Source organism: Urtica dioica, chromosome 6 (assembly GCF_054948205.1).
Source record: "Urtica dioica subsp. dioica isolate 48M chromosome 6, U.dioica_male_clone48M_v1_H2, whole genome shotgun sequence".
In the NCBI taxonomy this organism is placed as follows: domain Eukaryota; kingdom Viridiplantae; phylum Streptophyta; class Magnoliopsida; order Rosales; family Urticaceae; genus Urtica; species Urtica dioica.
The window spans coordinates 30,428,910-30,454,325 of record NC_142761.1 but is presented as its reverse complement, the minus strand read 5'-3'; the positions used below and the strand labels follow the sequence as shown (position 1 = coordinate 30,454,325).

At 36.9% G+C, this 25,416-nt stretch overlaps 1 protein-coding gene across 1 annotated transcript; it reads right to left on the bottom strand.

Moving 5' to 3' along the window:
- Positions 1 to 2,193: 2,193 nt before the first annotated feature.
- Positions 2,194 to 13,950, bottom strand: LOC149393625 (Calcium-binding EF-hand family protein). The gene is made up of 3 exons (XM_089618095.1): positions 13,468 to 13,950; positions 2,775 to 2,825; positions 2,194 to 2,265 (listed from the first exon to the last, which is right to left on the bottom strand). Exons 1-3 carry the CDS (start codon positions 13,948 to 13,950, stop codon positions 2,194 to 2,196), a joined length of 606 nt encoding a protein of 201 aa, XP_089474221.1.
- Positions 13,951 to 25,416: the final 11,466 nt, after the last annotated feature.

Below are 25,416 nucleotides of genomic sequence, written 5' to 3'. Positions count from 1 at the left end.
ACCACCTTCCGAATTGCTTTTAAACACGGTCTATGAGCCTTTCATCTTCAGCCTCCGAACATCCGTTCCTGCGAAGTTTCCCAGCCAGTTTAACCCCGACCCGCGGAACGAGCGTTCGCTCCTAGCTCTTCGGCACAACCACGAAGCCTCCAGAAGTTCGATCTCGCCGAAAACTCATCGCCAGACCCATTCCCCTCTAGATCTACAGCTGGATCCCCTTGGTCGTCGAGCTCAACCTCTCTAGCAAGACCTCAACAATAGGCTCAAGACGCTCCGGCTCAAAGAAAATCGCCTCTCCGGCTCGGTGTCTCCGCCCTCTTGTTTCTAAATATTTTTTTGAACTCAATTGCTTCACAAAATTGGGCGTGAAAAAAATGGGTGTACTCCTTTTAGAATTTTTATTTTATTTTAATATATGTGTATGTGGTTGTAAATTTCCTGATTTTGTTCATTTGAGATATGCCATCGTCAACACATATGACGAAGAAATCCCCTGATGACCGCCACTTCTCTTTTTTTTTTCTTTTTTTTTTGGCCTCAAACACGCCTCGATACAAAAGTGAGAGTGAAATAATGGGTTGGAAACTCTGTTTCGGATTAAAGCTCGAAAAACACTTTAATGGCGTCTTCGTGAAGATCGTTCCTCATGTAAGCGCTCATAATCTCATCTCGGCGATAGTGCAGCGAAAGAGAAACTTGGAGATCGCGATGAATGAGATTTGCGAGGTGGGTCGGCCTGAGGAATTCGTTCCTGAGATTCACCGGATCTCTGGACATTTTTGTTTGTTCAACGAGGAGCTTTTTTTTAATTGGAATCAGACGAGCTTTGACCAAGTGAGAACAACATATGACAATAGGAATTTTTTTCAATTTTTATTTTATTATTCATATAAAATTGTATGTTTACGAAAATACCCTTATTTTTACTTATCACGTGACAAAAACGTGTTAAGTTAACTGACGGCATCTCAAAAAAATAAACAGAAGGACTACATTGAAAAAAAACCAAAGATTAAGGGGACACTATCAAGATTTTAAAGTACGAGGGGTGCCTTCTCGTTACCGCCATATTTCAGGGGGCAAATATGTCTTTTATTCTAAAAAAAATTCAAATTCGGACAATATTTTATCGATATTTGTCGATATTTTGGATTTTTCAACTACTAAAAGATATCGATATTTTGTCGATATATCATCGATGTTTTAACGATATTTATAAAACGATAACGATTATAGTTGATATTTTACCGAGACTCTTCAAAAAACGATATATCGCGATATTTTGAACCTTGGGCTCACCACGAAAACGAATATATATATCCATGAGGCAAGTCTCAGTGAAGATGGAACATACGAATGTCCAGGAGTGGAAGAACATCTCTGCCAGGTATGTTGGGCACTCCCTAATTTTTATTTTTATTTTAGCATTATAGTCCTTTGAATGTTTATTTACAAAGTAAAATTAGTATTTGTTCTCTTAATCCTTTTTTATAAATTGAGTAGTTCTGGCTTATTTTGATTTTGTAATAAAATAAAATAAATATGATTTTTTTCTAGTTACAATATAAATTTAAAAAATATATATTTTAAATTTAATGTTTGGTCCTTTAAAAAATTATTTTAGAACTTGTACCCTTTTTTTTTTTTACAATTGGTCCCTCCTATAATTTCTAGGTCCGCCCTTGCATATGTGTAAAATAAAGTAGTACATAAATATTAGACGGGTATTTGGCAATATTGTCGTTATTTTATAAATTTAAAAAATTGTTCATATCTCATCGTTCAATCAACATGACTCACATACATAGGTATATATCTATATATATATATATATATATATATATAGAGAGAGAGAGAAAAAAAAAAACAAGAGAGAGAAGAATTTGTTGCAAGTAGTCAATCTTGTACCTTTTTTAATATTCTAGCAAAAATTTCATTTTATTAACAAAATAATCCATCAGGTCGAAGTAAATTAAATTAATTATTTTAATTAATTTAATATACTTTGACAGGTCAAAATAAATTAAATTAACTTAAATTAGTTTTTAATTTACTTCGGCTGGTTGGATGATTTTTTTAATAAAATAAGATTTTGGCTCTTTTGAAATGAGAGTTGACTGTTGAGCTATTTGCTTAATTGTCTCATATATATATATATATATATATATATATATATATATATATATATATATATTACATAATACTGCACGCAGTTAATAAATTCCCAGCATCAATAGCAAACTCGAGTGCCCTAAACCATCGATTCTGAAAGTTTATAACATACATCGTTAGGATTCCATCGATATACTTGTTTAAACGAAAAAAGAAAAATGAATGAAATATGAAATAAGTTGATAGATATTAAACTAACATGTATTTTCATACACCTAACTTATTCAAATGTTAACAAAAAAATGTACGAGCCAATCATTTAATGTTAATTAATTAATAAAATACGTATAGTTTTTAAATTGTTAGCTAAATTTATATGATTTCATTAATTTTATAAAAACTTTGGCAATTGAAATCTTGTAGTTTTATTTGACTACTTAGCATTACAACATCTTTAATAGTCTAATTTATGTTTAACTCTCTCGCTTAATAATACGATACCGAACGAATATACATAATAGTTTTTTAGTTAGTTTGAGATATTTTTATTAATAATTTAGTTAAACCTTTAACATGAAGATTCTAAATAAGACATGTGTCTAACAGCAGCGAAACCTACTAAAAATAAAACTAGAAAGTAAAAACAAAAAAAAAAGTCTCACATTCATCAGTCCTTCTAGTTGATTATTATTTGGCTGAGGTCGAGTAACTGCCTGCAATATTATTCACCAACATCAATAAAAGATTCTAAGGCATGAACAAAAGGATACCAAATATCGAGACGTTATAAATGAAATTGTTTCTTATATCGACAATCTAAAATGGAAATGTTATTAGCACAAACTAAACAAACGAAGATCTTTGATTTTTCTCACGGGTGAAACTAAGCCAGGATCACTACTACATACTGTGACTTGGACGACAGTCCTGAAAATCTGTCGTCCAAGCCTCCTCTCCGCGGCGGTACATAAATAGGCCCCGACTAAGGTACACTTATATGACAGTTTCTAATAAATATCGTCTAAATAATTACCTTGGAGATTGGACAACAACTTTTTAACTGTCATCCAACCATTTTTAAATTAGCCGAGGCATAAAATCAATCCCATCGCGGCGAAGGAGATCTTGTACGACAGCTCTTGTACACTGTCGTACATGATTGTCCTTGTACGACATAATATAACTCTCGTACAAATATTAATAAAATTTTGATAATGGGTGGATTAGGGTTAGGCCGCCTGGCGGCGACTACTGTAAAACATAATTACTAGGGCTCGAGACTTGTCCTTTTTTTCTTTTAACTCTTCAGTTTTTCTTTCTCTTCTTTGCCGCAGTCTCTTTTTCTTATTCATCGTTGCTCTCCTTCTTCTTTGTCTTCGTTGTGTTTATCTTCTTCCTTCTTCTTCGTCATCTTCATGTTTCTCTTTTTCATCATCGACTGCTTGCTTCTTAACCATCTATCGCTACCACGGACTCATCTCCACCACCGCGACCACAGCAAAAGTTTTTCACATTACAAATTCATTTTTATACCTTATTAGATAAATAATTAGTACTAGATTATATATTTATTGGGTATTTTATTAGGGTTTAAATTTGTTGTGTTTATCTTTAAATCTGTAGTTTTACTAGGGGTTGAATTTGGGAATTGAATTTGCTTTGAATTTGTGTGTGTATATACAAATGTTTATGTTAGTTGTTCGTGTAATTAGTATATGATTGTGCGTGTTCGTGTTTTGAATGAAAAAAAAGGTTTAACGTTGATGTTGAGAACGATTGAACGGTCGATCATGTGCTGATTGTATATAGGGTATAATTTTGAATTCTCGCTTGTTGATTTGTAGCTGTTATTGATCTAATAAATTTGTGTGGAATTAAAAGACTATTGGAGACAATTAATGCTTGTTTGTTGATTTGGATTTGTAATAGATTTGATAAATTTGGGTATGAAGAAGATGAATCATTTTCTACTATTTGATGCCGATTTCAATGTTCGTTTGTTGATTAGGTATGGGTCCGAAGAAGAAGCGAGTTGCTGAAAGAAGGCTTAAGTCAATCATAGACAAGAATTCATTCGTAAGCAACAAGGTCTAAAATCAGTATCACACATTTACCATGCAAAAGGTTATAGCGAAGCGGGGCATTGAAATTTTCGAAGCGTTTGGTCGCATGGGCCAAGAGTTCAAACAACCATTGAAAGTTGGAAATGTAAGAAGTTTTGTGAAAAACCAGAGTATGATGGGACGTCAACATGACTCTCGGGTTCTACGCTAATCTTCCTGAAAGAAAGGATAACAAGGTAAATGTATGCGGTGTGTGCTTATACCGATTAGCCCCAAGGCCATCAACGCGTACTTCAAAATTCCTAACATCCTGGAAGATGATGACCAACTTTTTCAGTTTCTAAGTAGTAACATAGATTACGAGGCCCTCACCAATTCAGTAGCAGTTCCTAGATTGAAATGGATGTGCCTTGCAGGGAACAAGTATAAGCTCCATAGAGAATAACTTCAACACTACCCCAAAACGTGGATGTACTTCATTTGCGCTCATTTCATACTGATTACCCACTATACATACCTTGACATTCATTTTATCGGTCTCATCTACTCAATCTGCAATGTACTTGTTGGCATTGGTGCCCACAAGAAGAGTAATAGTTGATGCTTATATACATTTGTTGTAATAAAGTCTCACGAAGACTCTTGCTTGTAACCGCTGAATAATTAATAAAGAGTTGAAACTTTCATTCATTCTTCCTTGTTTGTTTGAAGCTTTATGATAAACCTTAGTCTTTAGTCCTTAAACAAACCTAACAACAAATGAAGAGTCAAATATAGATTTGCATGAACAAAGTCTTCATGGTTTGCTTAAAAACAGTATATTCACAATCTAAGGATCAAATGGCTACTAATATCAGTATGATTGTTAGGAGAACCTATGATGTGTGGTTAAGAGACATAGAGAGTTGGAGACATTATAGTTCTTCCTATGTATCTTCTGAAGATACTGAATTGACCAGTGCACTTCTAGAGACAGTATAGTGTAGCACAACTTGTACAAGCTACGCACGAGATCGCTTAGGCACTTGGGCCAAGAAGCGCAATCGCTTAGTCACTTTGGGACAAGAAGCTGTTAGAAATATTTCCTAATGAAGATAGTTACTGAATAATTTACTTTATTAACATCATTGAGTAATAGGTTGTTTTCTAGATACAATCACTAACAACTATCTTCCATAGCCTTTTTATTAAATTGAATTACATGGTGGGCATCTAAGTTTAGACGGTGAGCTAAAACATGGTCGATGATTGATCCATGCCTAAATAGTTGGATCTATAATCACATATGTGGAACACAAGTGAAAGGTTGATCACTTGGGGGGAGCATTCTGCACATTTTGTATGTGTAAGACTATGACAGACTTTGGCTATTGATGTATCATTTAAGAACCAGTACTACACACTAATTAGGGTCGCTATGATGGTCGCAATGAGACTTGAGCTAAATCATGAAGCGATAATGGACTTTTAAGTTGTATTACCGGGTTTTTTTTACTCGTTTGTTTATGGCTACTTGTAGATGCTTAAATACTTATATCTTGGTAATTCGGGATATGATACGAGTCGAAAGTGATTCACAGATACGGAATCCAGCCTTCTTGAAAGAAGGCCAATGTTCACTCACCTAAGGATTGATTCCAGAACCGATTGATTGCACACACTTTCTAGTAAGTAGGTACGAAAGAATCTTTCGTTGGGGAAGCAACGATGCTTAGGGCTCATATGTACCAAGAAAGATATAACATAATAATTGACCTTTCTTTACACTAGTTGAACCTGGAGGATTGAACTCATGAACTGACTATCAATAGATGTTTATAACATCGAGTAAAATATAATTCTAGTCACCAAAAGAGTGCAGTCTCGGTTCATCTTGTGGTGTGACGCCGAGTTTGACGAATTAATGAATAAGAGAAAATAGAGGTTTCGTCTAATTACTCGGATATTCGTGGGAGCTTCATTTACTAGGTTCATAGTCCCTAAGGTGACTCTGATAAAGATGGATATAGATACTTATAATAATTAGATAATTTATTACACACTCACTACTGCAACTTGGTTGCAATATCTTTCGAATTCGTAATAAAGTATTTTACGAATAAATTTTTACTTGTTAAGCAACTTAGGAATATCCCTTAGATTTAAATGAGCTTGTAAAAGAGAAATTTAAATAAGCCCACAAGTCCCAATAGAGCTTGTGGTAGGCGTGTACAACATTGTACTCGGGCCTTGGATTTGTTTGATCAAAGGACGATAGGATTGAACCATTTTTCAAATAAGAAATAAATATTATACATTAAATATGATTCAATTTGGTGAATATTTAGTATAGTATTTATTTATGAGAGTATCATGGAGATATTCTCTACTGTTCTATTTATAATATAGTATATTTTATTGGGAGAAACATATAATATATTACATATGTTATTTATTAAGAGTATCATGGAGATATTCTCTACTATTCTATTTATAGAAAAGTATCTCTTATTGTGAGAAATAAAAAATGAATTAATCATGTTATTTATTGAGAGTATCATGAAGATATTCTATATTAATCAATTACCTGATTATTATATTCTAATTTGAAAGGTAAATAAATATCAGTTATGATCCAGATATTTTATTTACTAAAGTATTTAGAAGATATTTGATTTTTTCTATCATAGAATAAATATCTCATATTAATTAGAATAAGATCAAAGGAAATCAGGAAAGTTCATATTCAATTTTGGGTAAGTTAGAAAGATATAAATAGGGGGCTTGGGGTAGTGAAAAAATCGCCCATGATAGCCTTATTCCACTCCTGGAATTCGGCAGCACCTTTCCCATAGGTGTGGACATTTTCGTGTCTCCCGGAGTATGAAAATTCGTTCATACCACTTACCAAAGAAAGAAAGAATTATTCAAACACTTTATTGGAGTAATTAGTGAGAAGCGAGCTGACCCATACCTTGGTTTCAATCCTTCAGGAGATTACATCTTTGAAGACTCTGGTATCGATCAACCGACGAGCAACAAAAGAATCCGAGAGCTTTGAGATCTGAAGATTCAAAGAGCAAGGAGCCGCCGAGGAATCCGAGAAGGAAGGAGATCCAAAAGCTAGGAGCGTGGAGGATCTGTAGTTGAGACGAAAGATATGTATATCTAAATCCTCTTATGATTTGTAATTATTGTGCTTTTATAAATATTAGATATGTTGTTGTTGAATGATTTTGAATATCCTGATAATTATTCTTTACATGAAAGATTAACGATTGCTCACGTCTTCTTTTATTCCGCATTTCTAAAAATATTGTAGGGTTGAGAGATTGGTTACTAAATAAGAACTATTGAAATGGTCGTTCGTGTAAGATAACAACACCTTTATTTTCCAACAATTTGTATCACATCGATTGTTCGTTTTTTATTCCAACGTTTTCCTTCCCAACAATTGGTATCAAAGCGATTGTTCGTTTTTTATACCAACTTGTTCCTTCCCAACAATTGGTATCAAAGCGATTGTTCGTGTTTGATATCAAATTTTACTTCCTCAACAATTGGTATCAAAGCGATTTGATACCAACCTATTTTTTCAACAGAAGCGTCATCGTGAGATAGAGTAGCGCAAGGTGTACAAGCTACTGCAACGGGATCGCTTAGGCACATGGGCCAAGAAGCGTCATCGTGGGATAGAGTAGCAAGGCGTACAAGCTACCGCGCATAATTTCTTAGGCACTTAGGCCAAGAAGCGCAATCCCTTAGTCGCTCTGGCATAAGAAGTGTCATCACAAGATAGAGTTGCGCAAGACTTAGAAGCTAATGAACGGGATTGCTTAGGCACTGGGCCAAGAAGCGTCATCGCGGGATAGAGTAGTACAAGTCCTACAAGCTACCGTACGGGATCGCTTAGGCACTTGGACCAAGAAGCGCAATCGCTTAAGTCACTTTCGGACAAGAAGCTTCAGTGCGGGATAGAGTAGCGCAAGGCGTACAAGCTACGCATGAGATTATGTCAACCTTTATCTATAAATCATGGAATTAATATTTATTTATCCTTGCAGATCTCTACCTAACATCCATGAAGGGATCACAACTGTCATGTCTTGAGTAATGAATTTATTGAAAGCGAGAACATATTGAGGGGCGGAGTATGGTTGCCGTTATTTTCTTGGAGAGCCGCGGGGGCCTATTGTCTTGCGGGGACGTTGGTGTTTTCGATCATCTCGATGACAAACTCTTTTCGTTTGCCTGCTTGGATGAGGTCTTCGATTTACCTCCTTCGTTGTTTGCATTCGGATATCAAGTGGCCATGGTCCTTATGGAACGCACAATACTTAGTCATATCGCAAGGCGTGCCAGCTCTTAAGGGCGTGGGGCTTTGAAATTTTGTGCGTCTTAGAGCGAGGATCGTTTCTGATCGTCCGTTCAGCAGCGTGAAATTCGCATAGTTGTGAAACTTACTTTTTTTATTTCTTTTACTTAATTCAGCAGGTAGCTGAGGCTTGTATCCCGCACATGTGCGAGAGATGTCATCAAGCTTTGCTCTTTTTCTCTACGAGTCGTATTTTTTAGAGTCTTCCTCCTCTATACGACGATCGTCGTGAAATTTTTTGCTGTGAATGAAGTCTTATAGGTGTATTTTTCTGCACAATTCAAGAGCTTGGCCATTATTCCCGGCTCTCTCTTGATGAGGGAGCTAAGGAAGTCCCCCGCTTGAAGCCATTCGAGGATAGCCGTAATGGGGTCTCCTTTTGTCAGCTTGAGGGATCGCAAGTGAGCTTTTCCAAGAATTCTCTCGCGGAAGCCGCTGAAGCGAGTGAGGAAGGATCGTTGTAGCTCCTCGAATGAGTTAATTGAACCAGGCCTCACGTTTCTAAACCATTTGAAGGTGGGTCCGCCTAGATGAATGTCAAGCACAAGGATTTGGCGAGTGTCTCTTCACGGCCATTTACATGCGATTAATTGGATGTGGTGAAGGGGGTCAGTTTTTCTTTCATAGGGCGGGAGATACAGAATGTGAAAATTGGTTGAGAATTCCTCTGTGAGGATATCGGCCGTAAATGGGAAAGCTGTAAGTTCCATCATTCCACAAACCTCTTGGGCATGTTTTGAACAGCCACAAGGTTTCAGTCCTCGTTTTTGAAGTCATGGAGCATGCTGGCCACATCTGCATGTGTTGTAGCTAGACCGGCTTGAATGAGTAGGGCACTCGCCCTCTGTTGTTGGTGGCTTGGTCAATAGGGGTAGTACGGGGCGGAGCGACGTTGAATCGATCGAGTCCGTCCATTGTCTATGCAACCCTGTTTTCATGGGGAATCCAGTTTCTCGAGCCTCTTCGACGGCTTTAAGGTGTTGCCTTAAGTCGTCTATGCGGCAATGGGATAGTTCCTGGTTGCCATTTCGCTGTTGCGAGGAATTGAGTTGACGAGCTACAGTTCGAACTCAGTTCATCTGTGTCCTTAAGCGAGAGCGAGATGTTTGAGATGAAATTGTGGGGTTTTGAGATTTATTCCAAACAAGGTGCCCGTTGGTGCCTTCCTTGTCATTGGGGATGTCGTGGTCGAGACTGTGCATGTCACGATTAGTAGTGTCATCACTCTCGTCTGTGCGAGAGTTGGTATGATCACCATCATCCTTATTTGCGTTATCGTAGTTATGTTCATTTTCGGAGCCCCTGAGTGAGCGAAACTGTCAGCCTGCCTTGTTGGGCTGAGAAGGTTCTCGATGGTGGATCTGTTATTTCCTTGTCTCGTGTGGTGGTTCATCAGTCCACGAACGCTTTTCTCAAGCTCAATAATGCGGAAGTCACATAGGCCTTGCTCTAAGATCAGGACATGTTGTCTTTTTCAGAGGCAAATTTTGGTTCCTAACTTTTTGCTCGGGAATTCACGCCTCCCTCAGATGTGTTGAGATTTTAATCATTCATGTTTTCTGAAGTTTTAGAAAAAAATAGATTTTTTTTTCAGAAGAAGAAAAGAAGAAGATTGGAAGGGATTTCGGGCTATTTAAGTCGAGAAGTCTCCTCAAAATTGGACAACATTGAAGACTTCGGACGGATCGACCAAAAGTCGGACCAAGTGGCCGTGTCTGAGACCTGGTTTGTAGAAACTCGAAAGTCACGAGTTGCCTCTCCTTGTTCAAGAAAGTTCTTCGTTCGTCGTGGAGATATGAGAATAAGAAGAAAGATAAAATAAGCTAGAATGGTGCAAAGGCGGTGCCTCTGTCGTGCGCTCCGATGCGCAACATTAGTATGACTGCTATGCGTGACATGAAGGTGCCATTATTCTTTGAGAATATTTGAGAGAATCGAGTTCGATCAGAGTGAAAGTAGGTGCAGAGGGTCCCCGGTAGTGTTTCACGACTCTGGAATCGAATGATTGTGTTGAGATAGAATTGTGTACCTTTTTTCCTCTGAGGAGAGGAGTATTTGAGTGGTTGGAGGGCTGAAAAGAGCCCCAAAAGTTGGATTGGGCAAAGGCAAGATGCACGCGGAAGGCTCGTTGTTCACGCATGATAATACATATGCGATTTTACACCGGCACACGGCACGCCTGGCCGTGGCGTGGCATGCCGAGTGTCAGGCGAAGCGGACCATGGACAGTTTTACCTCTTTCTCCATTCTTCCTCTTCTTTCTTCATGGGCTTGTCCTGGATGAACTCTTTAACCTTTGTGGGCTTGAATTGGACATCTTATGAGCTTTATTTGGGCTTCGACATGAAATTTCTTATAAGTCACAAGACATTTAATTTTTTCGAACACGACCGAGAACACAAACCAATATGATTTCTTACGATTTGATCTTCCCAATTTTAAATTTCTTGCAAACTATGCAAATTATCAAATGTTAGTTGGCGGTAAAGTGATCCATGTAAAAATGTTCAACACACTTTTCGGAGATTGGCATTCTGATATGTTTTGATGACATTTTGTGGGTCATGAATTTTGAGAAAATAAATCTGTCATGCATAATGACTTACACGAGGTATTTAATTTTGAAACTTCGTCTTCTTGAAATTTAAATTTCATATTCTTGAATTAAGTATCTAGGTTTTACACTTTTTTTTTGTTAGTTTCCTTACTAAAGTGGACGAGGATCACAAGACCGATCGAGTAGGTTTTATACCGCCGCACATGTATTCTTATCTAGATGACGGTGAAGCTCTTGTCAAAGATTGAGTCACAAATACCACCAAAATGATTATGAAGTGCAAGAGAGGAAAAATATGGCTCATGCCTTATAATTACGCAAATTGGATTCTTGTAGTTATCAATCCTTGGGAGGATTCCGTAAAGATCTTCGACCCTTTGGACAGTTGCAAAACTCCTAAAGATCTAAAAAGGTTGAGGACAAGGTATGTCTTCTAATATGTTCATAATTTTGTTAACGAATACTATAGTTAATTTTTAGTCTTTGTAAAATCTAAATGTTGCTTTTTGTAGGGTTTTTAGTGAATTCAAGAATATTAACATAGTCGCACGAGGAAAGACCAAAGCAACTACATTTACACTTTCCAAGGACACTCCTAAACAATCAGGGAGTGTGGAGTGTCGATTTTATACTCAATGTTTTATGCGTGACATCATCAATTTTGGTACAGATGGTCTTCCTAAAAAAACCTTTATTCGCAAAGTGAAATAGATGAAGTTAGACTAGTGTGAATATGTGGGAAGTTTTATTAAGTTTTGACTAGGTTAGTTTGTGGAATATGTTGAGATGAGACATATATATGTATTTTTGGAACTTTAGTAGGACTTTTGGAGCTTAAATGCATACTAATTTGATTGGTTATGGTGAATATTTTGATTGGTCGTACATATGTGTGTTGATTGATTTGAATATGCAGTGACGAACATTACTAGACAAATGCAGGCATTTATAATTAATCCGATTTTCTTTTGGTTCAAAATGCACTTTGGACGACAGTTAAAAGCGTGTCGTGCTAGATAGTTTTATAAAACTAAAAGCAGTTGCAATCTCCGCCGCGACATCATAATTTCACGCCGTGGCCAAGGAAAACTGCAAATATAACTGCGGCGTTTTTATTTATTTTTAAATAAAAATAATTTGTACTACAGTTTTAATTTATCCAATACGTGGCATGTCGTGGCCCATTACATAACACCGCGGCTATGTTACGATGAACATAAGTTTGGACGATAGTTTTTATCTGTCGTCCAATAAATTTTATGTTGCGGTCTGTTTCTTTGGGCCACGGCTATATGGCGTTGTGATTATCTTTAGACGACAATAATTTTATAGTTGTCCAAACTGAATCCGCCGCGACCCGACCTAAATATCTTTTTTTTTCAGTTTGGATGAAATTTAAAACGTGTCGTCCAAGAAGCTCCCGCCACGGCGGAAAAATTGTTTTAGAGCACTTTAAATGTCACTCATACTGTTTGTACGAAAGTTAGGTTAACTGTCGTCGAAGCTTGGATGACACAAAAAGTCAAACGCAAGTTTGGAGTTAGAACCTAACAGAGGTCCTGGAAAGCTACAAATTTGGGGGAAAAAAATAAGGAGAACGACATATTCCTTTGAAAGCTCTACGCAATTTTTTGTTGAAATTATCAGATTTTATCTTTCTAATTTTATTAGACTTTTTATTTATATTGTTCTGGTTGATTGTCGGTTGATTGTCATTAAGTTATTATTCAGAATTTTTGTTCTTTTTTCTTCTTGATTTCCTTAAAAATATAAAAGATAAGATTATTTGTTTCGGGTTATAAAAAATTAAAAAAGAAAAGGAGAGAAGAGGAATTTGGTCAACACTAAAATATGGGCTCTTGATAAAAAATTTCATAAAACATTTAGCAACCATAGAAAAATAAATTGATGAAGAAGCACATGAATATGACGATGTTGATGACGGGTAGAAATAGAAGGAGAAACTAGCGATAATATGAAAGATGAGCATATAAATATTTATAATTCGAGACGTGTAATAAAATTTGTGTAAGGTTTTTTATTTTCTTACTTTTCTTTTTGTTGCCTTTTTTTGGCATATAAATATGTTCTAATTGGGTACATGGATTAGAGTCGGACACAACTTGACGCATGCAATGCGATGAAGATGCCGATTGCAAATTTCTTTTGTAATTTATTATGAACAATTTATCATTTTTAATACTTGTTAGAAACAAATGTTGGAATTTACACTTTTTTATACAAATAACTATTCCTTTGTTAATTCTCGTTTAAGGCCTCGAATTTTATTGGGCCGGCCTTTGTGTGTGTGTGTGTATATATATATCCCGCGAAAAATCCATAACACATTAAAAAAAACAAAAAAAATAGTACGTACATACCATGTTGACATTCATCCCGCCAGAAATCCCAATCTTGCTCCTCAACAGAACATACGAGTCCACAAACACGCTGTGGCGGTGGCTGAATCTGCGGCCACCATAACACGCAGCACAGAGGTCGAAGGTATTGATGGGCCCGGCCGTGTCGAAGCACGTGACGCACGTGAAGTAGAGGCCGGGAAGTATAGAGGCACACGAGTCACACCACACGCCACGCGTCTTGACAAGGTAATAGAAGCCCATGACTTCCCAGAAGTCGAGCCTCCCGTCCCCGTTGGCGTCGAGCAGGGAGAACATGCCGGGCCCGCCGGCCCACGCGTAGCCGTTTCGCTGAAGGAAGGACGCGAACTCGGCCGAGCTCACGACTCCGTCCCCGTTGGCGTCCATGGAGCTGAAGAAGTGCCAAGCGCAGTTCTGGAGCTCACTTGTGCTGTTGTTGTAGTACGCCCTCGCCGCCGATCGGAGCTCATCCATGTTCACCATTAAGATTTAATTATGGAAAGTTTGATTGATTTTGTTGAAGATGAGTAATTGTTTATATAGGTGACAGAACAGAAGTATTTATTTTATTTTATTTTATTTATATGGCTGCTGGTGGTGACAATCTGTCTAATTAATTGATGATCATGGATGTGATGTCTAGCTAGCATGGATAAAATGTTTAATCCAACTTGGTAGTAGCTCGTGGGAAATTAATATTTTATACACCAGAAGAAGCCCTGACATAGTCACAATAATAATATAAATCAGTTTTGTGCTTCTCTTTGATTTTCTCAAATATTTACTGCTTTTGTTTGGATGCATCTATCCATTTTTAGATGAATGCGACTACCCGTACGTTGTTATAGCAGAAGTTATAAAAATATGGATCACTAACGCTTGCTTAATACATTACGAAAGCGTCTTGAGAAGACGAGGATAAAAACTACTAAAATTAAATATAAATAAAATAGAATTAAAAAGAATGGCTTTAATAGGTATACATTGTATACTATATTATATTGCAACGACCTTAAAAAGGTCATATGTATAATAGTGGGACAAAAATATTCCACTGTCTATTTAAATATAATTTTACAACACAAAAGGTCATAACTCAGAAGGGAGTGTTTTTTTTTTTTTTTTTTTTTTTTTTAAGTCATAATGGAGATACATGTATATATATATTAATACTTTTGAGTTGACTTGGTCTTAGTTGGTTTCACGTCGTACTGGTCAGATCACAGAAATAGGTTTTCTATATGAAGCTTCTGAAACCCCCTCCTCCTCCACCCGAAAAAGAAAAAAAAAAAATCAACACCTTGGACATTACTAGAAGGGAAAGTCTCTCTACCTTCGGTGCCAAAAGTTGTCTTGTCGATGTCTTTTGCGCTGATAAATGTGTGATAAAGGGGCCAGATTTATCTGCCCGTGCAAGAGTGGATCGGGTCAAGGTTTGATCCAACCCCTCCCATGATCGGAGCTAAGTTTGGTCGAATCCAATAAAAAGATCGGTCGGGCCGGTCCTTGAATAGTGATTGATACATCATACATGGACTTGGAATCGGGCCTATTCTAAGATATTATAAATTTATAATTCAAAAATGTACTTTACATTAAAATAATTGTATTCTTAAGTAAAAAAAAACCTTAAAGTTTACGTATGGAAATATGTTTTTACGTATAACAAATCAATTCCCTACATGTAAAAATACTCAAGTAATTTTTTACTTTAAAGCAAGGTTCTAAATGTCGACGAATGTCGACGAAATTCGGTGATGACGCCACTGCCGTGATCCCAATATGATTTCGGTGCGACACTGTCGCACCCAATGTCGCACCCAATATGATTTCCCAGATCCAAAAATATTCGGAGGGAATTCGCTGACAACTTTAATTTTTAAAAACATTGGGTGCGACATTTGTCGCACCTAAAGGTATTAGGTGCGACAAATGTCGCACCTAATAGTATTCGGTTTGACATTTTTATATTAGGTGCGACGATGTAGCATCTAATACCACTAAACATTAGCGAAATTTTTAGTCATCTGGATGATTTGTCGCACCTAATAGTATTCGGTTCGACATTTTTATATTAGGTGCGATGATGTAGCATCTAATACCACTAAACATTAGCGAAATTTTTAATCATCTGGATGAATATCCGGTGCGACATGTCGCACCTAATATTGGTTTAGGTGCGACATGTCGCACCTAATACCCTTCTGCACCCAATATGTTAATTTGTAGTAGTGGGACGTGAGCGGCCGACGAAGACGTTGTCTTTCATTTCTTCGTGGAATGTCGTTCGATGTTCGTCGAAACGGCGCGTCGTTTAGCACCAAAATGTGAACGGTCATTGAAGATGCCGTTTTTTTTGTTTCTAAATGTTGTTTTTTAAGTTTGAAATTTGAAGCTTAGATTTTAGAAAAAAAATGGTGGTGGTGGAAGAAGAAGAAGAAGAAGAAGAAGAAGAAGAAGAAGAAGAAGAAGAAGAAGAAGAAGAAGAAGAGAGAGAGAGAGAGAGAGAGAGAGAGAGAGAGAGAGATGTCTTTTCTCTCTTTGCTGTTAGCATTTAAAACATTCTTCTCTTTTTTTCCTGGAGAGAGAGAGAGATGTATTTTCTCTCTTTGCTGTTAGCATTTAAAACATTCTTCTTTTTTTTTTCTTTTTTTTCTCATATATCCTTTCAATATGTCAGAAGATATTATTTTTCCTCTTTTGTTATTGGTGTGCCCATTGTCTAATTGCGAGAGTGTGTCTTGGAGAGACTTAGATACGTTCAAGCTTTGCCTTTATTTTAATTTTTTTTTTTTTTGTTGTTTACCGAATTTTTAGCTCTAAATACCAATTACAAATTGTAACTTACAACAATACAAAAACATGTACTCAAACCTAATAAATAAGAGCAAATATAAATGACTAAATAAAAGTAATTGATTTTTTTTTATATTAACCTACCATACATAAACCAAATAATTGAATGACCAATGAAACCATCATTTTTACAACTAAACCCATAAAAACTATTATAGATATTAAACCCAAAACATTATTATACATATTACTCCCAACAGAAAAATAAACGCTAATACATATGAATCCGTACTAAATCTAAAGATATTAAATAGAATATAATTTTCAAGTTTAAAAATTCAAAAGATACATATATATAAGGGTTATATAGCTAAATAGCCTCCTAAAAATATACAGTTTTGGATTTAGCCAACATTTGGTTAATTTTGTGTTAATAGCCAAGCGAATTTATTTACATAGTTAAAAATACCAATATATCCTCACAACTGTTCCCGCCCGTTTCCCTATCGAAAATAAAATCAATTAAAGCAAATCTTTGGATAATAACTGCCGCGTATTTCAAGGGCCTTCATTAACCTCTGTAATTAATACCGAATATACACGCAAATATTCTCTCTCATTCAAACACATTCAAAAACGAAATCCCAAAAAAAAAATGAGCTCTGGTTTTGCAGCGCAGATCTCCCAAGCATTCTTCAAGAAGCCTTTGTCGTACATGTTGTTCTTGACAACGACCTCGACGTTTTGCAGCGGAGATCTGCGAAAGAAGGCTCGCCATTTGCTTTCAGAAGAACAAGGCTTGGGTTCGGTGCTCAGACCGCTGATGCTTGCTTTCAGAGCCTCTGCGCAACATGGAGGCCATGGTTTCTCTTCAGGTCGCTTCATCCCCAACCAGCGAATGCACCAGATCGGGCCTCGTTGGAGTATCTGGCGTGGGGGTTCATGGGGGACGAGATCGGCGGTTTCTACGACGACGATGACGTGGACGGAGAGATCTTCGACGAGGCGGGGCGACGTGGATCGATGTGGGACGACGAGGCGGGGCTCGATGGCCTCGAGCTCAGGTTCTACGAGGTTTTTTTTTTTTTTTTTATGTTTCTATCTGGTGTTCACAGGTTCTACGAGGTTTTATGGTTTTTTTTTTAAATACAGTATGTTCGTGTAAATAGATAACCTATTTACAGTATGTTCGTGTAAATAGATAGCCTATTTACAGTATGTTCGTGTAAATAGGAAGCTTATTTACAGTATATTCGTGTAAATACGAAGCTTATTTACAGTATATTCACTGTAAATACAAAGCCTATTTACAGTTATTCGTGTAAATAAACTGAATGGAAGCAGAATAATATCAATGAATGAAGAATTAATTCGAAATTAATTACCTAATGAATTGCAACGAAATTCAAATTTCAAATTTGAAAACTTCCCTATTCGGTTTCAATATTTAATTCGAATTTAAAAAAAAAAAATGCCTAATTAAAATAGCGTAAGGACAAAAAGGTAAAACTAAATCAATTAATAAGCTGTCACGTAAGCAAGATGGCTATTTACGGGAAATTAACAAAAGGTTGGCTAAAACCAAATTGCTAGTGTTTTAGATGGCTAAACAGCTAATTATTTGTATATATAATTATGTATTATATTTTTAATATATTAAGCAACATTATTTCCATTCGGTTTTCCATTGACACGTCGGTTTTCCATCGAAAACGTCATTTGAAAACAATATTTCATTTGTCTTTTTCCACATTTTTTCCGTTCGGTTTTTCGTGGACGTATCGATTTTCCGTAAATCAGGAGGCTCGAAACGATATTTAAATCTTTGCTTTAAAGTTTACTGCCGGACCGGCTTGTGGTTATCAAATGGCCTGACTCTTTGAAACATATACTTATATGTATTAAAATGAAAAGTTACATAACTTATTCCATTTGGAATGTTAAAATTACAAGTTAGCTAAAGTTTTAAGATTTTCAACGGAATAATAAACTTTAATGTTGTGGTAAATTATTACCACAGCTACGGGCTTTATCTATGAATAAAGCCGCGATTAGAGTACCCACAATATTTCGTGAAAATCCAAACGTTTTCTTAAAATGTTAATTTTACTTTGTCATTCTTTATTATCAGTCTTAAAAGTTATTTGGACACACTTGCTATATTGTTTTTTTCTTTCTTTTCTTTTCATTAAACCAAATTTCATTAACATGCATTACATGACATTAGTCATAGAGAGGATGTTTACAAACAACATCTGTCATCCCACTATAGTTTCTAAAAAAACTAATTCGAAAGTTTCTCTACATAAGGGTATTTCTCGATTCGGAAAGAAAAAAAAATTATCTCCTCGATACGAAGGGCCTTTTTAAATTATTGAACAAGTCGGTCTTATAGCTTATCGATTTACTCTACCACCCGAATTATTTTTCATGCATGATGTCTTCATGTGTCAATGCTTCAAAAGATCGAACCAGATCCTACCAGCATCTTTCAACTCGAGGACGTACCAATCCAAGAGGATGTCACTTACGGCGAAGTCCCAATTCAGGTTTGTCAACATAAAGATGAAGAGTCTTCGTAATCGCGAGATACCACTAGCTAAGGTCTTGTGGATATACCATCGAAGAGAAGCGACCGGGGAGCTTGAGAGCGACACGATACGATGGAGAAATACTCATACTTGTTTCATGTACCCAATTAGATCTTAAATTTCGGGACAAAATTTTTTTGAGGGAAAATTTGTAATGCTCTAAATTTGAATATCATAAATTACTATTTTGTAAAACTAAGTATTAGCGTTCAATTTATTATTTTCTCTTTTTATATAAAACTATATATATTTTAAGTACTTTATTTATTTAGTTTTGAAATGTATTAGTACTATGAATTATTATATATATATATATATAAGTATACATAACATAGATATTATATAATATATATAAGTATACATAACATAGATATTATATATATATATATATATAAGAATTTTCAAACAACATTTATTTTATTGTACGTGTATGTATATATATACTTTTATATAAGTTTTTGCTTTGTAAAAGTTTGTTTATTTTGACTTTTGTTTCGTTATTTTTGAACTTGTAAAATAAATAATTGAGTATGCACTATGAGATAGTTCTGTAGAGTTCATTAGTGTTTATTATAATAAATAGGGTTATATAGGTATATAGCCACACTGCTATAAGAGTTTTAGTTTTATCCAACCTTCTGTTAATTTCATGTTAATAGCCACAGCAATCTATTTACAGATGTTAAAAGACGTGAATGACCTCAAATAACTCTAGCCAAATTCTCGCTCATTATTTTCAGCCCATTAATTCAAATAGAAAACAAAATATTCGGCCATAACTACTCGCACAAATTGAGGGAGCATTTAAAACTACATTAATGTAGATATCTATACGCTCTCTTTATCTCTACACAACCGATATAAACAAAATCCACGCTCTGCAACATCGGCCGACGCTCCACCCTTTGCAACATCGGCTCCGACACTCGCCCACCCTCTACAACATCGGCCAACGCTCGTCGATGGTGACGAAAAACGGGCTGTACCTATCAGATTGGATTGGTGGAGGGATTACATGATTTCTTGTATTATGATGATCCTTCATTTTTTTTCTCTCTTCTTCTTCTTCTTCATAGGAATTGCTTGTGGTTTTGAGTGTATGAGATTTGTTTAAGTGATTGTGAATTTGCTGAGATTTTGGTTATGGTGAATTCTTATCCACTATTGTAAATACGACGTTGATTTACAGTTAATACCAATTGTTTCATCGTAATGCATTGTAAATACAAAGATGATTTACAGTGTATTCATGTAAATAAAATGAAAAAATTCTGAAAATATTTTTGGACGTTCTAAAATTATGAAAACAAATAATATCAATAAATGAAGAATATATTAACAGATTTTATCCATAATGAATTGTCATGAAAATAGAAACGAATTAGCTAAAGTCAACGCTGAAAATTTCCAAATACACGTTAACAATATTTCCAAATCGGTTAGATTCCAAATTAAAAAAAAATAATCACACCCCACTTTCCAGGGACGTGACAGATTCACAACATATCGGCGTGTGTCTAAGCAAACACATCTTTTTGTGCTTGGAGGAAAGCCACTAGACGAGTCTTGAGTTCTGCGCGTAGATTGGCTCCCACCATCACCACTTGCTCGGGCTTGTCTCATCGAGGATGACCGGCGTGAGGTCGCTCTTTGCTTCCACTTTCTTCTCGCCAATCCCGCCTCGTGGATCTAGTGCCCCGATCATTTGGGCGTCCATCATCTTACATGGTTGGGCTGGAGCTTGAGCGACACTTCCGAAAATGGCGTTTTGGTGAGGCATTTATGTTGTGAACAATCCTCGTCTTGAAAAGAGTGAGGTTGGTCTTTGTTAATGCGGTTTTATCGCATAACATTTGTAATGTGCGTTCCACAGAGAGGTCCGGTTCTACACGCCGTGAGTATGAGATCTCTTTTCTTGGCTCCAAGGAACTAGAGGTGTCAAGTGCTAGGAACCACAAGACATCTATTTCCAAGGCTCTTTGGATAGGTGATCTTGAGGCTAGAGACGATTTCATTTGGTCACAAAGGGATCAAAGCGGATGGGGACAAGCCCTAATAGCTAAGATCTCCTAAGGTCCTTCGGAGAGTGGTCCTAGGTGGTGGTGGCTATCCGAGTCGCTTTCTCCTTCGGGTTGGATGTCATGACTCCTCCTTGCTCATTTTCCTAGGTCAAAGTAGTGAAATAGGAGAAAAATGGGACAATAGCAATATGTTCCTCTATGTGGAATAAGGAGCTTGTGAATATTATTTCAACAAGCCCCTATACACTCATAGAGTGTTAATAAATTGACATTTCTGATGTCATTGTGTATGATATGGATGTGTTTTGAGAGAAAATGTATAAAGAATGATTTTCCTCAACTCTAGAGAGAAAAGAAGGGAAATGTGACTCTTTTAATGATGCTTTTGGTGTTCTTGATTGTTGTATAGCAAAAAAAAAAAAAAAGGGTTTCTAGATGTGGGAAATGAAGATGAATGAGAAAATATGGAGATTTGTAAAGGTAGATGGTGGTATGAGGGAAAACGTGGGAGTTTATGGTGGATTAGGTGATGAGAATGTTCTTGAAATGATGGAAGAGAAGATAAATGATGGGATTTTAGTGTGAATGTGATGGAAGAGAAGATAGAAGTAGTTGAAAGAGAATTTGTGTATAGTTTTGGTGTGAAAAATTGGGTTCTTTGCTCGTGTGGTGAAAGAGAGAGTTTTTATAGAGTTTTTGAGATGTTGGAGTGTGTTTGTGTGAGTTGTGGAACCCATCAAGATTATCAGGGCTAAAAAATAGGGTTTGGATGCCCATGGGACAAGCCTTGGCTGTGTAGCACCAAGGGACACGGGAATTCAGGCCGGCAAGAGGTTGGCCGGCTCGGATTTGTGCAAAAAAATGAGGTTACCTAGTTCGAATTTTGTAATTCCCTGAATGCCTCCACTTTTTTTCCATAACTACCTCATTTGTTTTTATTTTTCAAATCTTTCTACATGTAAACTACTAATAAAAAAATTAAATAAAATTGCAAATAATACAAAACAAAGTCTAATAAAACAATAAACATCAATACAAAGCTATAAGAAAAGAGCTATTTTCATAATAAAATGAGACATTCTCAAAATAAAAATGAAAATGAGGTATTGGAAAAACAAATTAAAGTGAATTAGCTTGATTAAAAGGTTCGGTCCGGCCCCTCACAAGATCAGGTCTGAGTTTGGTATGGTCCTTTAGTGAAAAGGATCTGTCAGGCCAATTTTGAATAATGATTGATACATTAGGCTTGAAATCCCGCATATTTTAAGAAATTGTAAATTTTTAATTATATAAATCTATTTTGAAAAAAAATAATTGATTCTTAGTTCCCTATGTTAAAAATACTTTTCAATCATTTTTCATTTTATGGGTCACATTCGGGCTACGAAAGCCTTTTTGAGGGTCCAGCCCCTTTTTGCAGTAGGCCGGGTGGTCCGCGAATAACCAAACTCTTTTGACACATGTACAAAAATATTTATAGTTAAAAAAGGAAACATGTTAGACTACTTAAAACGTTAAAATTACAAACTAGCCAAAGTTATGAGATTTTAAACTTACTACTCAATTTTAATGATGTGGAAATTCACTACAAAAATCAAGAGCTATGGAACGATGTAGCTGCGACTAACTAGAGTACCCTATAAAATTTTCGTAAAGATAAGTTTATGTTGTTATTATTCACTATATTTTTGGTTATTTTTGATACACTTATCCCAAATAAATTTTATTAACAAGGCGTTGACGGCCTAACAAAAAAAAAATTCAAAAGGAATGAGGTCTAGGCTCCAAGCATCACATGATATGAGTCTTAGAGAGCTGGTTTACAAACAATAACATTCCCATTGTGGAATACAATTGAAAGAAATACAACAGAAATAATTAGACGTTTACAAACAATAGCATTTGAAGAAATAAAGAGAAAAGAGTCGGAAGTGAGAGAGTGTTCCGAGACTTTGAATGTTATTATTTCTGCTTATTGATATGAAAATCGTATCACCTATTTATACATATGGTGGATACATTAGACTAGACTAGATACATGATCAGTGTAATAAATAAGTGTAATAATTACTTCTAGGAAATAGAGAATAATAAATATTACACAGAGAACAAGACATGGAAAATAGAATGAAAAATAAATGCAACATTTTTCCCAAGTGAGGTGAGTTGCAAGAAGTGTGGGTTCCCGAGACACGCCTGTCAGGAGGAAGGAGAATTGACGGCGTGACGAGGTGAAGCTTTGGCGAGGTAGGAGCTCGCGAGGTGACATGCTAGGGAGGTGAAGATCAGGGGTGAATGGATTGACGAGCTTGATTTCAACAAGCGGTCTGACGAGCTAGATTTTAACACTCCCCATCAAGCTTGACTGCATATGTTGAGGAGATCAAACTTGCTATATAGCTCGGAGAATGTCGCTCGAGGAAGGGCTTTGGTGAGAATGTCAGTGAGTTGATGACCAGTCAAAATGTATTCCATGTCGATAATTTTTGCTTCAATCTTTTCACTGATGAAGTATCGATCGATCTCGATATGTTTTGTTCTGTCGTGGTGGACTGGATTTTTAGCTATGTTGAGAGCGGCTTGATTATCACAAAAGAGCTTGATTGGACCTTCGATGATGATCTTGAGGTCATCGAGAACTCTCTTCAGCCAGATGCCTTCACATACTCTGCTGACTAAAGACCTGAGCTCGACTTCAGCACTACTTCGTGAGACAACGAACTATTTCTTACTTCGCCATGAGACAAGATTTCCCCAGACATATGTGCACATGCCTGATGTTGATTGTCGGTCTGGAACATATCCGGCCCAGTCCGCGTCTGTGAACACTTCGATACCACGACTTCGCCTTTTCTTGAAGGAGAGACCAGTCCCTGGGGCAGCTCTGAGATATTGGAGAATTCTCATAACTGCGTCCATGTGAGTTTTTGAAGGATTACTCATGAATCGACTTACCATACTTACTGCGAATATAATATCTGGTCTCGTGTGAGTGAGGTAGGTGAGTTTTCCTACGAGCTGCTGAAATCTTTCGTTGTCAGTGGCGGGCTCAGTGGTGCGAGCCAGAAGTTTCACATTGGCATCCATCGGAGTGTCAACTGGTTTGTAGCCAAGCATGCCAGTTTCTTTGAGGAGATCCAAAGTGTACATGCGCTGGGTACAGAGATGCCCTTTTCAGATCGAGCTACCTCCATGCCGAGGAAGTATCGTAGGCTGCCGAGGTCCTTGACTTCAAACTCTAATGACAAAGTCTGCTTTAATCTCTTGATCTCTTCTAGATTGTCTCCAGTGATGACTATGTCGTCCACATACACACTGAGGATGGTGTGCTGCCTTGTGCGGAGATCTTTGATAAGAGTGTCGGATCTGCTTGACTCTGCTTGTAGTCGCAACGCTTGAGCACATTGGTTAATTTTCCGAACCACGCTCGAGGGGACTGTTTTAGTCCATATAGAGATTTTTTAAGTTTGCATATTTTGTTGGCACCTTGACCATTGTCGAATCCTGGTGGGAGTTGCATGTAGACTTCCTCTTCCAGTTCGCCATTCAAAAAGGCATTCTTTACATCGAGCTGAATGAGGGGCCAGTCTAAGTTGGCTGCTAGTGAAAGAAGGATCTTGATGGTGTTGAACTTCGCGACTGGAGCGAACGTCTCTTGATAGTCGATGTCATATGCCTGAGTGTATCCTTTTGCGACAAGACGAGCTTTGAATCTCTCCGCTGTGTCATCTGGATTGTGTTTGATGGTAAAGAGCCATCTACATCCAACAGTTCGCTTGCCTGGTGGCAGCTCGATGATGTCCCACGTATCATTCTATTATATGGCTTGGATCTCAACATGACTAGCATCTCGACACGCTGGAATCTGAAGGGCTTCCTCGATGGATTGTGACACTTTTCCTTCGTCTAACTTCACCACATAAGCTTGGTAGCCCGTAGATAGGTTCCCATAGTATACATAATCATCCATCCTGTATTGCCACACAACCGAGCAGGTTTTCTCAATGCAATAAGTAAGTCCGGAGATGAGGTGTTACCTTGTTCGATAGTGTCGCGGTTCAGGTTCAGAGAGACATCCAGTTCGTGAGCTTGTACCGGACTCTGGGTGATGTTCAGTTCGCATAGAGAAGGTTCAGAGGTTTGCGAGCTGGAAGTCAGAGGCGGAGTGGGCGAGGTGATCGTGTGTTGGACAGGTGAGGGAAGCAAGATCGGACTTAGGAGAACTGTGTTTGTAGGAAGTGGCGAACTAGGTGGACAATGAGGCGAGGTGAATTCTGGGTTTATGATGAGCCAATTTGGGAAGTCATTTTCATTATTCTCCCCCTGACGAGCTGAATTAGCGAAGTAAGGAATTAATTCATGAAAAGATACATCCATGGAGACTATGAATTTTTGTGACCGGGGTTCACAGTATTTGTAGCCTTTATGAGTTTCTGAATAGACAAGGAAGATACGTTCTAGTTTACCTTGGTTATAAGAATGAGTGAAGACTGAACAGCTGAATACTTTCGCAGGAGATGAGACGAGAATAAGGATACGTC